Source organism: Tenrec ecaudatus, chromosome 6, assembly GCF_050624435.1.
Source record: "Tenrec ecaudatus isolate mTenEca1 chromosome 6, mTenEca1.hap1, whole genome shotgun sequence".
NCBI lineage: Eukaryota > Metazoa > Chordata > Mammalia > Afrosoricida > Tenrecidae > Tenrec > Tenrec ecaudatus.
In genome coordinates, this window is record NC_134535.1 from 109860433 (window position 1) to 109876839 (window position 16407).

Sequence of the window (16407 nt, forward strand, 5' to 3'; positions counted from 1 at the left end):
CAGATGGGCATTGGGTCTCCATTCCATGCCCACCCACCCCCATTCACATTGAATATGATTTTGTTCTGGGTCTTAGATGCCTGATACCTGATTCCATCAACACCTCATGATCACACAGGCTGGTGTGCTTCTTCCATGTAGGCTTTGTTGCTTCTGAGATAGATGGCCGCTTGTTTATTGTCAGTCCTTTCAGACCCCAGATGCTATATTTTTTTATGGCCAGGCACCATCTGCTTTCTTCACCACATTTGCTTATGCACCCATTTTGTCTTCAGCGATTGTGTCAGGAAGGTGAGCATCACAGAATGCCAGATTGTTAGAACAAAGTGTTCTTGTGTTAAGGGGATTCTTGAGTTGATGCCCAATGTCCATCTGCAACCTTAATTCTTAACATATAGATATGAGTACATAGTTATATTCACTTCTCATTACATATATTTACATATATACATGTCTGTATTTAGACCTGTATAAATGTCCTTTGTCTCCTGGTTCTTTTCTCTATTACCTTTTACTTCCCTCTTGTCCCACCATAATGTTCGGCTTTCATTCAGGTTTAGTAATTCCTTGCTGCTACATTGCCCTTGATTAAGCCCCACTAAGCACTCCACACCCTTCTTTCCATTGATTTTAGTTCACTTGTTGTTCCCTTGTCCCTGGTTTGGTTTCCTCCCCACCTTCCTGTCTCCCACCTTCCCTTCTCCTATATGCCCCCAGAACCATTGTTCCCATTCTTTTCATCTCTGAATTATTTATCCCACCTATCTTATCTAGATGGACATGCAGATACATTAATAAGTGCAAAAAACCGGCATAGCCAAATGAAACAACAAAGAAAGTCAAAACCAACAAAACAATAACAATAACAAAAAACAAAAATGAAATAACAATAACCCCTTTCTGAGTGTTTTTCAGTCAAGTCTGATGGGGTGCCACCTTCTTTGTCCAAAGTCTATTTTTGGTATTCTTTAGGGATTCCATCACTTTGCTCCCCTTACTACTGTGTTGCATGCTCTTAGTGTTTCGCCCCAGCGTGATGGGGTCAGATTGTGCATTCTTCCCGCACTGTGTCTCCAGTGTTGTCCTCCATAGTGATATGGTTCAGTGAGGGACATTGTGTCCAGTGGTAGAGCTGGCCCTATGGTCCTTTCTGTGTGTTGTCTGCTCCCAGCAGGAATATCATTTTCCGGGCTTGGTGGGCCAGGATGTCCTCCCTTCCCTCTCCATCCCTTTCATTTCTCCCATGTGCTCTAATCCAACTCGCCCCTCTCCCCAAGCTGTAGCCCCAATGCTGTTCTCTGAAGTGCATTCTTCTGGGGGAGGGTTGGTGGGTAAGTGGGGTTGACCACATAGTTGGGATAGGGGGTGGCCCCGCAGACCTCTCTATTGGTTCCATGGTACATGCCGGTATGTTATATTCACGTTTTGGTGCATCCAATTGAAGCCTGGTCTTTCTCTCCCTCTCCTGTGGTGATATAAACAATACCCTCCCCTTGGGTGAGTTTAGTGCCCTGCTGCCCCCTACCCATGGCTTTTCAGTTCTCCCTCTCTTTCTTTCCCTCCCTTATTTAGTTGGCAGTCGTGTCCAATATGACTTTTTAAAATGCTGCTACAATCCTCTTTCTGTCTGGTTCATGATTTTATAACTATAAGTTTCAGGAATCTACTATCTCATAAAAAACAAAATAAAAATATATTGTTTTTTAGTCCAGAATCCAGAGGGATTCTGTAGGACAGACAGAGTAGAGCGACCCTGTAGGATCTCCTAGCTTGTAATCTTTACGGTATGGATTGTGGCCTCTTTTCTCATGCAGAGTGGCTTGGGGCTCACCCAGCTAACCTTCATACTAGCAACCAGAGAAGCCACACTTTGCCTACATGTATGCACCCAGTGAGTGGTGGAGCTGCAATTTCAACTGAAGTTTGTCTAGCTCCAAAATCCAGTGTGGTATCACCCACCAGATCCTGTCTCTCCTTCTAGCCACCCTCTTCTCTCTGACTCCCCTCCTCCATCTGCTTCATTATGAAGATGCATTGGCTCTAATCCATGTGTTCGTTAACCTTCTCTTACCACGTAGTCTTCTCTTGAAGAGAAACAATGTTCAGCTGTCAGACCAATCAAAAATTTTATGCATATGGAATTATGTAGTGATAAGAGTGAATGTATGTCTCTCAGGGTTTATGAATATTATATTGTGTTTGATCAGAAACTCAAGCTCACTGCCATCAATTCAAGTCTTACTCATAGCGACCCTTTATGACAAGGTCGAACTGCCCCTGTGGGTTTCCTAGACTCCTCTTTCTTCCGCAGTGCAGCTTGTGGTTTTGAACTGCCAGCCTTGCTGGTTAAAAACAGCCATCAATATTCTCTATAGAGTTTCCACCAGTTCCGCAAAACTACTTTCCTAGGCATTAAGTGACTTGCAACACCTAACAACCAGTCAGATGGCTGGGTGGCGCAAGTGTTTTGCAATTAGTTGCTAATCTAAAGATTGATGGTGTCAGTAGAAATATATAGTGGAAGAAAGACTGCTTTTTAAAAATATTGCAGCCAAGAAAAACATATGGAGAAGTCCACTGTATCACACAGTGTAGCCATAAATTGAAATTGGCTAGATGGCAATGAGTTGTTCGAATCAGGTTAAACTAATGTTATAATAATAAAATGAAGCACACATGGTGTATAGAAACTTGCTAACAGCCTCATCAATAAGCATCGGTGATAAATCACTGCTGACACTAAGGTCATGTACTCATTCAGTCATCAAGCTTGGACTGAATGTCTGTGCTGCCCTGGGCACTGGTCTAGGTTCTGGGGACAGAGCAGCCGTGTAAACCAGGGACACTCAGTGGTGAGGGGAAGAAAGAAACAAGGAGCAAATAGACCCATAAAAATGTCCTTACTTGTATTTACTGACAATTGTTTTCTTTGCAGATTTAATTTAGATCCAGAGTGCAAATGTACTGATGACAGACTGTGGGAAGCTTTAGAAATTGCTCAGCTGAAGAACATGGTCAAATCACTGCCAGGAGGTCTAGGTATGCTGTTTAAGTTGCTTTCTTACATATGCAGTTGATTCTATTAATGTCTCTCCACGTCGTATGGCAGACCCGCATACTTCCAGTATTGAAACACCTTATATTCACATACGCCCCTAACAGTCATTAGTGCCTTTCAGTGTGGTTAACACTTTCAGATGTAGATTAGGAGGATGTGTCTCATAACAATACATTTATCCCATCAGGCTTCTTACTATTGCTTGTCACGGGCCACTTTAATCAGAATATTTCATTTCAGCCACACCTACTCACATGACTTGCATATTCTCTCTCTCTCTCTCGCTTTCTCTCTATAAGAAGTTCAGCGGAACCTTTGAAGACTGTAAGGTTCATAGAGAACTAAGAAGGAACTTCTTTTGTTCAGACCAGAGACAGGTTCCTTTTATTTGTGTAGCGTCAGGTCCATCTAATTTGAAGACATGACTTTCTTTTACCTTGCTCCAGCATAAGCTTTGTCTATTTGTGTAGTGGTTGAACTATACATAGACAATCACTGACATAAATTCAATCTCCAAAGCAATACTATTTCTGACAAATAAATTACATTGGACAAGAAGAACAACAGAAATAACAAAGCATCAGAGATTTCTATGGACTTTAAATCTTAAAAACAAACATGTATTGTTTTGAAATTACATTCGCTTCCTTAAAATCTGATGTCATTAAACAAGGAAATATGAATGGTAAAGGTTTGTTGGTGATCTCTAATTTTGACACAGTTGCTAAAATAGCAGTGCTGTATGACATCTTTATTCTTTTTAAAAAACCAATCAATAAAACAAATTGTGTTTATTTATAGGTTTAATTTGGAATGGATGCTTATCTAAAAAGAATAGCATTTCTGATTTTAATAAAGTCCCAAAGAGAAGGCTTGCTCCAGAAACAGATTGCCACCGAGAGCATGCCTTGAAGAATTATTTCATTGGCTTTGTCAGTGCCATGTTGTGGGCGTAATTTCAGAGGTCTGGGTAAACTTTGCTGGGTTTTTTGATGTCTCTCTAGCTAGCCCTGCAAGATCATTTGAGAAATTGATAGATGCTTGTAGATATTTTCCCCTTGGCACTAGGAGACCCCCTTGAAAAGTTGGAAAGGCAGTTAATTATCTCTGTGTAGTCATTCTCATTACTAGTATGAGAGCTGTCTGCGCCTGATTTGAATTGTAGCATAGTGTTCAGATTATGGTACGGTGTAAATAACAGCGGATGTTATTTATGCTCTGCGACTGACTGAATATTGTTATGTGCTCATTGTCTTCATAAGGATGACATCAGTTGCTTGATGAATATCTGGTTCTGGCCAATTTTGGTGATGAATAACATTCATCATCCCTAGAATCTCCCTTATTTATTCTGTGAAGAATACATGGCCTATAAAGATGAAAGTTCACATGAAATCATTTGATGCAACAAGAATATAAACAATGGAAATTTCTTCCAGTCATATATTAAAAATTTCTTCAATTCTAATAAATGAGAACTTGGGAAGACAATTTATCTTACACATGCAATAATTTACTCTCTGAAATGTAGATGGAATATGGAAAATGGAAGGAGCATGAGCCTATAACATTTGTTGAGTCATTTAATGATGTTTTATTTTGCTACCATGTCAGAAACAATAGTAAACTCCGGAGATAGGTTTAGCAAAATCAAACAACCTTCTGACTTGAAACTTCTAGTCAAGTAGAATGGTATAATGGAAGAGCTGGCCACAACTGCAAATTAGCTGAGTGCCATCGGGAATCACTTCACCTCTCTGGGCCCTAGAGAACTCTAATACATAATTTATATATATATCTGACAATAAGAGTGTAACTCAACATCTATTACTGAAATGATGACCATTGAGGTCCGTCTTCCTTTTCCTACAGTTCCTCCTCACTTTTCCACTCAGATAGCTGTGCATGAGACAAAGTGATCTTCAGCATGCTGCTGCAGCACAGACTGTGGGTGTTTATGCCCAAGGAAAATGTCAGTAGCATTCCTTTCATGACATTCTTGCCACCTCCTCTGGTTCAGATGCAGTGGTCACTGAAGGGGGAGAGAACTTCAGTGTTGGACAGAGACAGCTGTTCTGCCTCGCCAGGGCCTTCGTCCGCAAGAGCAGCATCCTTATCATGGATGAAGCCACGGCTTCCATCGACATGGCCACAGTGAGTATGTTAGCGACAGTTTGACGTTGGCAAATTGCAGACATTCGTGTGGCAATGACTGCTTTCCTCCAAATTAGGGTTTGAGTCCTCAGTGTTGTTTAGAGTATCCTCTAATCTCTGTTCTTGATCATCGATGCTAACAAGCTGAGATTTGCAATAAATAGGACAAAACCCCTGACTTAAAGGAATTATGATTTAAACAAAGATAAAGTAAATTTGCCATAAATTTTAATAAGTTCTCAAAACCAAGATTTTTACAGCTTAGCCAAGAGGAATATTGTACTGTAATTCATGGATCATGCCACTCAAATTCTAAAACAATCTACTTAATAGATTCTATTGATAACTAAAGTTGCTTATTATTTCTAAGACAATTTGCAGAAGAAGAATTTGCTAGAGTTAATCATGGCCATCTCAAGGAGTTCCTAGCAACAAGTCCAAAATGTTGCCTGCTGAAAAAACTATGTATACGAGTCAAATGTTTCCAAGAAAGATCTGTCTTGAAGGCTGTGATTGGTGTGGGGAAGCTTCATATTAAATCACAAGCTGTGTCTGAGATAGCCATGAATGCGGCTCTTTGACAGTTACGTTGACATTAAAAGTCTGACATCACAAAAGACAAAGCCAAAAAGGTCTCTCATTGACCTTCTTGTACCACATTTTGAATGGCTATAACCGCCCCAGAGGTGAAACTGTTGAAGGGCCAGTTTGACATATTTTCTATGACGACTAATCAACTGAAGTAACCATAAAACCATTTTACTAATTAACCTTAATGATATCAAAAGGGTTTTGATTTTTTACAGTATTTGGCTTCTTATAAGGAAATGATAAGCAAAGTAAGAAAAAATCAAATGGTCGTAAGACACCTGATGCCCTGGTGTTGCCTTTGGAACTGCCTACCATAAGTTTGGTGGTTCAAACCCACCAGCCACGCAGTAGGACAAAGATGAGGCTGTCTGACTGTGCTGCATTTGCTTGTGAGTCAGAACCAACTCAATGAAGTAGGTGTGGCTGGGTTTGATTAAGCAATCTGGTTGGAAAAGGGAACTCCTTCACATTAAAGCTTGGATAATTAAGCTTCTCATAGAAGAAATGGTGTCTTTACCCATGAACATCTTTAAATTGTAATGCCAGCAAAGCGTTGCAGTGAGAATGAAAATGACTCCTGCCTTGATTATTTCGTAATGGGTCAAAATCTACATTTTGGGCATGGATATCTTTTTCTTTTCTTCCCCAAAGATTAACACCATCCTAGGATTGTGAATAGTTGTTAGTTGTGGTATGACAAAAGTGATGGTATTGATGCCATTTTTAATGTCATTTTTCTCAAAAAAATATCATTTTTCTCATTGCCTTTCCTGGCCATAAATCTGTCAATCTCCCCGAGTGGATCACCTGGTATTCTTTCTGTATTGATAATAGGTACAAAGTCTTGGATTATAAGAAGGGATTGGGTTCCTTGGGACATTGTTCTTGGACACAGCACATTGTGTCAATAGAACCCAGACGCGAGACAATTATGCATCATTTGTTGTTGTTTTGCAGGAAAACATCTTGCAGAAAGTGGTCATGACCGCCTTTGCAGATCGGACCGTTGTCACAATCGCTGTAAGTCTGAGAGAGGGAGGGGCTCCACTACCCTCTGGGCTTTGTTCTGAGGTTCTATAACCTTTAGATTTGGGCCATTACAATATGCTCATGCTGAAGCAGATATTTCTTTGTCAGTGTTTCTGCATCTGTGGAAGAAGGGGGGGGGGGGAGGAAGCAAGCTGTTTTCAAAGCCTTTTCATTCTTTTCCAAGCTGTCTGCTCTCCTTCCCCTCCGCTTTGTAATTTTGTAAATTACAGCAGCAGGAGCTCAAACATCATTGATGGTACTTTTACAACTGATCGCTCATAAGAAATAATTATCTTTTCAACACCGTTTCAGTTGTTTTCCCGGGAGTATCATTTGAGAGTTTGATGAACACTTTAGAAGCAAAATTTCTTGAATTTGTTCGCCAATTCTGCTACTATTTACCCCTTAAGCTCTATTTCTGGCTATTCACACACACACACACACACACACACACACACACACACACACACAAGACAGTGAGATACCTCACAGCAGAATCAGATACAATTGACTTTAGATGGTACCGGTTAAATAGAAAACAATTTACAAATATTTAAAACTCATATTATACCTTTCTTAAAATAAAGAAGATGGCCTTCTGTCTTCCTCTTTGGGTGGAGGGATGCCATTTGTGCTCACATGTATGTCTACTGCTTAACAGAAGTGATGGCTTCATGAGGCCCTTGGGCATTTTCTCACTGGTTGATTCTTCTCTTTTCTTCTTTCCTTGTTTCTTTTCTCTCCAGCATCGTGTCTCTTCTATTATGGATGCAGGCCTTGTTTTAGTCTTTTCTGAGGGTATTTTAGTGGAGTGTGATACTGGTCCAAACCTACTCACTCATAAGAACGGCCTCTTTTCCACTCTGGTGATGACCAACAAGTAGACCACCATGATCTACTCTACCAAATATCTCTGTTTCTGGTAGCTATTTCAGCGGCTTCTCTGAGGAATGCAAGACTAACTGTGATTGAAGGGTTGGCTTTGGGTTCAGGGACTCACTACAGGGCACTGTCACACAGAGGAGCTCTACAAGATGCTTCACTTAAATTCATTACTGGATGGGACATGCGCATATGTTTTCAAAGGTATGCATGCAAGAGAAAGTATTTCTGAGAAGTAGCCAACCTGATTGCCTCCACTCTTAGGGCCAATTTCATGATTCCTTGGGTAAGTTTTGTAGTATCTTTAAAATGCTCTACCAGCCTTGAAAATGGCATTGCTTCATTAGAAAGAAAAAAAAGAGCTTCAATGGAACTGCATAATAAAGGTTGTACTTAGTGTTTCCCTTCCTGTCAATGAAGAATGGAAGAAAGAGCACCCATAAAAACAAAGCTTTCTCTGGGTGGCAGGAAATGTCACCTCATTAGCACCCATCTGCTGCGCATGGTGTCTCCGTAAGGACAAACGCAATTTCCCCAGTTTCCCAGGAAGTTCATGATTCCTTCTTCCCTGGGGGAGTGTGTGATTAGTTCAATCACATGGAAACATTATTGATTTAATAGATGAGAGAAATATTCTTGAAAAAGAGTTCCTCAATTTATTCAAATACTTTCACAGTAGAGTAGAAGGAAAGATATTTTGGGAGGAGAAATTACTTTCTGTTGCTACTCTATGGAAAAACATTTTCAAAAGGCAGACTCTTTCTGTTTAGTTTATACTTGGGAGATTTCATAAATTTCATAAAAACAAAGCTACTGTGGGCTAATGGAATACACTAATTACTAGTCTGATGACTAGTAAGTATGCATGTGAGCATTTTTTCTGTTATGGTTAACTGTAACGTTATGTTCTCTGAAGTTGTTTCCAACTCAAAGCCACCTTATGACAATGATTTGCATATGATTATTAAGTGGTAGCCTGTATTATTACCAATGACTAACATCGAATCCTTTCTCAAGGGCTATCATGAGGGGGTGAGGAGAGTGAGTGCGTACTAGTGATCTGCAGTGATTAGGGGATCTCTGATGAATGTGGATGACAAGGCATGTTTGAAGTATTAGATAATCCATGGTAATATTGCAAGAAGGGACTTCCTCATATTGCCTCTTCCAAAAATTCAACCACTTTTCAGTAGTCTTCAGTTAGCGAGTTATCCTCTGAGATTAGATGAGTTAACATAATAGGCAATTACAATTGAAACAGAAGAATAACCCAACCCCTTGTAGTCAAATAAGCAGTGATCTAATAAGGTGTCGATTAGGTTCACACGGAAGAAGCATATTAGCCTGTGTGATCCAAAAAGGACACATAACAGAGTCCACATGTGATGAAGCAAAAGGTGTCAGAGCTTAAATTGTGAAGACCCAATTTGTAGAAGGCCATGGCAGACAATGGAAGCCCAAATGGCGATCTCCTCTGGCCAGTTGTGGGACTCGAATAGCTTTGCTCTGGGACAAAGATTATTGCACACTGATTATGGTGGATGGCACTGTGTGATAATATGATGTCTTGTCAGGTGACCTCCCTCTTGACCTAGGGTTAAATGTTTCTCACTTGTTCCTCTACAAAAATTTTCTCCCTGACTTATTTGAATATCTCTGATGATCTTTTCTTTCTTCCTATTTATTTTTCATCATTGACTTATTTTCTGCTTTGTTTTCATTGGAATTTTTATTGTTTCTCTTATTTTTTCCAGTTTGTAAAACACAGAATGAGTGGATGTGTAGAGAGAATACCTGATGCAATGGTTTATCGGGGATGGTAGGGGAGGATGAGGGGAATTTGGGGAACAAATAATGAAATAAAAGACAGTGCACCAGAACTGATTGTGAAGATGTCTACCCAACTCTTTTCAAAAGTGATATAACTGTAGAAGTGTATGATATGTGAATTTTATATCAATAAAACTATTGAAGAAAAAGAGTAACTCAATCCACTCATGATGGCTCCTGTTATCATTTTCTTAATTAACAAACATCTGTTCATGTATGTATGCTAATCAGTGATGAAACTGATACAGTGTCTACACTCAAGTTCATATAGCCTTATAACGATACAGCCATGCATGCCAGCATTTAAAAGCATGTATCATTATTTTTATGTAACTAAGGAGCATGTTATATAGTTTTGCAAACTGCACCTCCTCTGATGTTACTCTCCTGTACGCTTTATGCACATTACATGCATGTGTGTGTTACTAGCATGTGTGTATTATTTGTGAAACATAATGAGTTGATTATACTCAGAATACTTTTCATAAAACTCCGTGCCTCCTGTCTATCTTGATGTCCCAAGAAGAATCAATGTCTCTGAATGACGAAGCCTGTCTATCACATTGCTTTGTCTTGTGCCCTGACATCTGTGCTCTTTTTCCTCACAGCACCGGGTTCACACCATCCTGACGGCAGACCTGGTTATCGTGATGAAGCGAGGAAACATTTTGGAATACGACACTCCAGAAAGCCTCTTAGCTCAAGAAGATGGGGTGTTTGCTTCATTTGTCCGTGCGGACATGTGAAGGCGTGTCCTAAAGCAAGACATGGACTTATCATAAGATAGTCACAGCCGACTTTGTGGCGTGACACCTTAAACTTTCCGAGATTGTTGTTAGGTTTGTTCATGATGTTGTGGAGTCCTATAATTAGTAGTCATGTCATCTCCACAATGAATGTTATGCTTCTTGTGCACAACTTAGCATACTGTCTTTTCTGTGTTTTTAAGAATGCTATCTTAGTACTATTGCTTATTGCTCTGTTTTCCCATGATTAGCAGGCTGTGCTAATGTAAGCTGTGAGCTACTGTGTCCTCTTTAGATGGAGACCTACAGCTTACCCTGTCTCATAACTTCAAGTCTAATATGTTTCGGGCATCGAAGTTTAAATAATATTCAGAATCATCTTTTTATTTGTAAGGTTATATTTTTCTTTTTGCTGTGTCCCCAAATATCATTGGGGGAGAATAAAGGAAGGATGGGTGTTCTAAGTAGTGAGAAATGAAATCCTCAAATTCTTAGGAGAATTTTTCTGTATTCATTAATATTAGCAATATCTTAGTTTCTAGTAGCAATCTCTTTTCCTCTCTAATTTTTTTCTGTACAAAAAATTGCTTTCTCATTCAAGAAGTCATTGCATTTATTATTTTTTATAAAGTTTAGCCATTCACTAGGAAGATCATGAAGGAGTTTGGATCTTTGAAAAGTTGTGCTCAAGGTTCCATTCTCTTGTAGCTGATACACAGAGAGTTCGGAAGATACCTGGCATAACGTGCCTTTACCAGACTAAAGTTCAACAATAGTCAGGCTCAGCCCTACTGTGTTATAAGTAAACTAAGCTCATTGTAGTTTATTCAGTAGTGATTGCATATTAATAATCTCAAAAATAGACCAGTAAAAATGTCTTTCACCGGTGTGTTAGCAACCAAAACTTTATTTCCCATCTGTGTCCATCAAATGTCAAATGTCACTGGCTTTCACATGAAAAAATGTGGGTATTATAAGCCCGTGAAGATTTAGAATTGATGGAAAAGGAGAACCATGCCCCGTCCCTATAGTGCGGTCACTCTTGGAACAGACGCTGCACTTGTGCTGAGTTCTATAAGCTCACAACATCTCTGCATATACTCCTCACCTGCATCCAAGTATAAAGTCCTGATGTTTATAAAGGCAAGTTCACAAGGATGCGCACACTCTATATTATTTAACATAAATTATCATTGTATATCCAAGTCTACACTGGGAGAAAATAATTCTCTGATTGTCCCTTGAGAACCAAACATGACAGAGTCAATAACAATTCATTCAATTTTGAAAATATTTTTAAAAACTCAGTCTCCCAAGAGAGTGCTGATGTGCCAATATGTTGTAGGGCTATGTTTGCAGAATACTTGTTACCAAATTATGCTTCTTTTCTTGCAGAGAAATTTCCCCTGGGTATAGCCCTTCCACTATTTGAAACTCATGCTGCTGTGTCACCAGCATCAGCAGAAGCATGTCTGACAGCGGGCAGCCACACCCACCACGCTTGCACCCATTGGTCACTGGTCTCCTTACAACTTTCCATCACTCAAGTTAAGTAGATACCTAATTTTTTACAAAAGTGTAAGACTTTACAAGATTGACTAGATAAAATCAGGATATACTTTATTGGTTGACAACTTACTATGTTACATATATTATTTAGTGAATGCAGAAATTGTTCATTTGAAACTTTTTCTATAAAAAATCAGCTGCCTTGAATTCTTTAATATTTGCAAAAAGCAATAAATGCTAAAGCCTCATATTAAAGTGAGAAGGTTTATGGTGTCATAGAGAAAACATTGTGCATCCTCTACTTGTATACTGTACTTATGACCCATAGAATAGTTTATTAGCTCTGCATTATGTCTCAGAAAACCCTCTAAGTAACTGATGCTTGAGATTTGGGACCATGTCTTGCTTATCTGTGCACCCATGGCACTTAATACCAGAGCCTAGTCAATTACCCTACTAAATGTAGCTGACTGAACTATTGATTGATGTGTTAGTCCGGGTAGACTAGAGAAACAAATTCATGGACACCCTTATGTGTATAAGAAAGGGCTTTATAGACAAGAAGAGCAATTGAATATTGAGAAACATCCCAGCCCAGTCCAGATCAAGTCCATAAGTACAATATCAGCCCGTATGTCCAATACCAATCTATAGTTTCCTTTTTAGACTCACGAAACACATGCAATGATGCTGAATGCAGGAAGATCATAGGCCAGTGGGTGGAAAGTCTTGTGGATCCAGTGATGGTAGAGGTATCTCAGTGCTGGCAGGGGTCTCCATGTGGGACTTTCAGCTCCAGAGCTCTAGAGTTGCTCCGTGTCTTGTCCGCAAGGATGTCTCACAGGGAGTGAGCCTGTGGCCTGCCTTCAGCTAACTATTTATCTCCTTAGCGCCTCGAAATGAGGTCATCAACTGCGACTTGACAGGTTAAACTCCACCCCTTCACTCTTAAGTCTCAAGCTGACAACAGATTATGTAATGACCACAATTAATTTTCCTACTAGCCATGTGTCTAAATTGTGGGATATTTTCTTCACTTTTTGTATTCTGCATATTCTACTGTGAATATGTACTGACTTCCTACTATATAATAAATTGATCATTTTGTTTGCTCAGTTTAAGACTTACTCTAATACCATTTTGCACTAATGGGGACTGATTAATAAATGCAAATAAATAGCAGTTGCTAAAATAATACATGATTCCACTTTGATGGTTTTGTTTCACATTTGCAAGTCATTTATTTGTTTAACATATAGATGCAAGGGAACTTCCTCCTAAATGGAATATCTATACCAGTAACTTTTATTACATCTTTAATTAAACAGCTGGATGCCTGGACTCTTTCCCAAGGCTTATTGATCAATTCTTATAGTTGCCTTCCAATATAGCTTTCATCACTTGTTTTGAAACACATTCTTTAGTTGGTATTTGTAGTTCTCTGATTTATAGTACTATGATGATTATTACTGGCCCCATTATAAAAGATTAAATCTAAGCCCCTCATCTTTGCCTGTTGGCATAAATAAAAGCAGCCAAGGGGATGTATTCTGCAAGCTACATTTAATTGCTTTTCTTTAGTAACTATAAATTTCCATCAGGGTCTCGCACACATTTATGAAATTCACCTGGAACAAACATCAAGGAAAGGCCTAGGAATCTGAATAGCTAACACATACCTCCTGATGACAGCCATCATCCAGTTGCTGATCCATCTCAGCCATCACCCTTGTTTCACTCAGTTACACATAACTTGTAGCCCAGGATGAGGATGTTGATTTCCACATACATGCACGTCCCATGTTCACTGGGATCACTTTATCCTGAACTGCTACAACAAGCCTCCCCCTGTCATTGAGTTGGCGGCCTTCGTTCCATCAAATGGAAAGATACAGTTCAGTCAACTGAGAAGATAGCAACAAAAATCAGAATGCTATTTTCTTTTACTGTTTGGTTTACTTGGTGACAGGTGAAGACTGGTGGTGGCAGGGTAAAATGGAGATGATGTCAAGGAATCCATGTAGAAAAAGAAGGGTTGGAAAATTATTGTGATAGCAATTGTACAATTCTACTTGATGTGATTGAAATATGAAATATGTTATATTATTCCAACTAATGGAAAAAATGAAAACTACCATTGGGCCACCTCTGACTCATGGTGTACCCATATGTGTCACCTTAAAGAAAACAAAACAAAAACCCACACTTTCAAACAGGCACAATGCTTTTGTTTCCATGGCTGAATTCGTAGTTGAGTGATTTGCACATTATCTTCAAGATTTGAATTCATGTCTTGAAATGTTACAATTGTATTTTTGACCACTTTAGGTGGGTTTTACTACTGATATTTCACAATCTGGAAGGAATGTGAACTCCTTGTGAGGATTATTCCCTTTGACCTGCACTTCTTTTTTTCCTCAATGTTTCACCACGTTTGATATGTGCAGATACCCATTCTATCTCTCTAGGACATGGATTTCTTTTTCTATAGACAATAACAAATTGTCCTATTATTCACAGTCTTGTCACCAGTGATCCACTGCTACAGTAACAAAGATCAAGGAAGCTATCTCTGGATCCCTAAGTGAATTGGCTCTGTTGAGAGTGGAATCTGTGACTGGTGCGCCTCCACCCAGCATACACTGACTCGCATTAGAACCCAAACCCAAACTCACTACCATCGAGTCAATACTGACGCATAGTGATGTCCTGTGTGTTTCCAAGACTGTAACTGTTTGGGGCGGTGGGGGGGGGGGGCGTGTAGAGGGCCCAGTCTTTCTGCTGAGAAGCTGTTTCAAACTGTTGACCATGTGGATCACAGCCCAATGGATTACCTACCACTAAACCATTCGACGCCTATCTCTCATATAATACATATTATCATGTTATTTCCAGATCATTCTTTTATTGCTTGATATGCCTACCTCATAAAATAAGCACTGTGTTCATATCAGCAACTTTGCTACCTTGTGTAATGCTACTTCAACCCCATTACTCTTTCCTAAAACAGGACTATGGTATATATCACTCTTTGTGCACATTAACAGTTATTATTAAGTGAAAGACAATTTACCTTTACTTTCATCAGAGAAAAACAGACTTAGGTCAGCCTTCCATATGTAAGTATTTTCTCTTTGACTCATGGTAGTTGTGCCCTGGTCCAACACAACATTTTTTAAAATGTAATTTAAAAAAATTTAACCTCTTCCTCTCAGACACTTAAATTTTTCGCTCAATTTTTGAACTTAGACATAAAGAGGTGCTCCAACTGTTTGAATCCAGTCACTTGTTCTGCTAAACTTCTTTCATAGATTACCACCTATCCTCCAATACCCCAGGATGCATGTGCATACACAAACATGTACACACTTACATTCCATTTTTATCTTCACTGTCTGTCTTAAATACATATATTTAAGTGTTGCTGGGTGGTACAAATGGTTAGGTGCTAAACCACTAACTAAAAGATTGGCCACTTGAACTCACCCAGACATCCCCCCCACCCCGGGTGTGATAGGCCTATGACAGGTCTGTGATCTGCTTCGGAAAGACTGTAGTCTTATCAACCTTACTGAGCACTTCTGTGCACACATAAAGTCTCTATGAGTTGGAATCCATTCAAGGGTGACGAACAACCACAACAAGGAATCTTTATATTACTACAAGAGTGGCACAGAGCCTGAGTCTTATCTCTTCTGACTTCATAGAGGAGAGGAAAATCACTCCACAGTCGCCCAAGGCCAATTTCTGTGAGGTATGGGTCAGAAATACTCCTACCCACCAACATTACCAATTATGGCACCAGCCATCCTTCCCAAGGCACTTCCTATTTCTCTGCTATGTCTGATAATTGATTGCAGATGGTCATTCAGAATTCACAGACTGTACTGATGATTGTAGGTGTTTTCGGGAAGTTAGTTTACAAATCAGGTTCAGAAATGCTCATGCAAATAGCTGGAGCAGCAGAGAAGCCCCTTGGCCTTTACCCTACTTGGGCAATGTTACAAAGCTCGTTAGTGCTGCAAACAAATGCCCAAACAGCATGCCACTCTGCCACTAGCTCAGCCTGAGGGCATTTATGTCTAGTACCATGGGCCACTAACCCTAAACCCCCCAATTAAGTGTCTGGAGGTGCCCTACTCTGCAAACAAGCCTCTTAATAAAAGACACTCATCTTTATTAATTCCATGGGCTGAGCATTGCTCTGTCTTATGCTCTGACTCTTGGTCCTAGGGCTGCCACACCTGTGGTGTCACAACTTCCCTTCTCCTGTATCAAAGCAGTTCATCATGCAACGATCTCAGGGTTCCATGCTCCATTCTGGCTCTTCCTTTCTCACAGTAGTGAGATCCCTTCCTGCTACTGAAAGGACCCTTTTTTTTCAATTAGATATTTTATTGGAGGCTTTTACACCTCATCACAATCCATATATTCATCTATTGTGTCAAGCACATCTGTACATATGTTGCCATCATCATTTTCAAAGCATGTTCCTTCTAATTGAGCCCATGATATCAGCTCCCCGTTTTCCCCTCCTTCCCCCATCATCCCTCCCCCATGAACCCTTGATATATTATAGGTTATTATTTTCATATCTTACATTGTCCT

The 16407-nt window shown here is 39.7% G+C and overlaps 1 protein-coding gene across 2 annotated transcripts in view; it reads left to right on the plus strand.

Annotated features, from left to right (window-relative positions):
* ABCC9 (ATP binding cassette subfamily C member 9) overlaps positions 1 to 10381 on the plus strand; it is a 122484-nt gene extending 112103 nt beyond the window's left edge. Inside the window, exons 35-38 of one of the 2 annotated variants that reach the window (XM_075553054.1) lie at positions 2936 to 3039; positions 5079 to 5212; positions 6761 to 6823; positions 10153 to 10381. In XM_075553054.1, coding sequence (XP_075409169.1) covers positions 2936 to 3039; positions 5079 to 5212; positions 6761 to 6823; positions 10153 to 10290 — 439 coding nt within the window. In that variant the 3' untranslated portion in view covers positions 10291 to 10381. Of the gene's footprint in view, positions 1 to 2935; positions 3040 to 5078; positions 5213 to 6760; positions 6824 to 7578; positions 7717 to 10152 lie in introns of those variants that run through there. The other variant, XM_075553055.1, reaches the window with a different exon arrangement.
* Positions 10382 to 16407: the final 6026 nt, after the last annotated feature.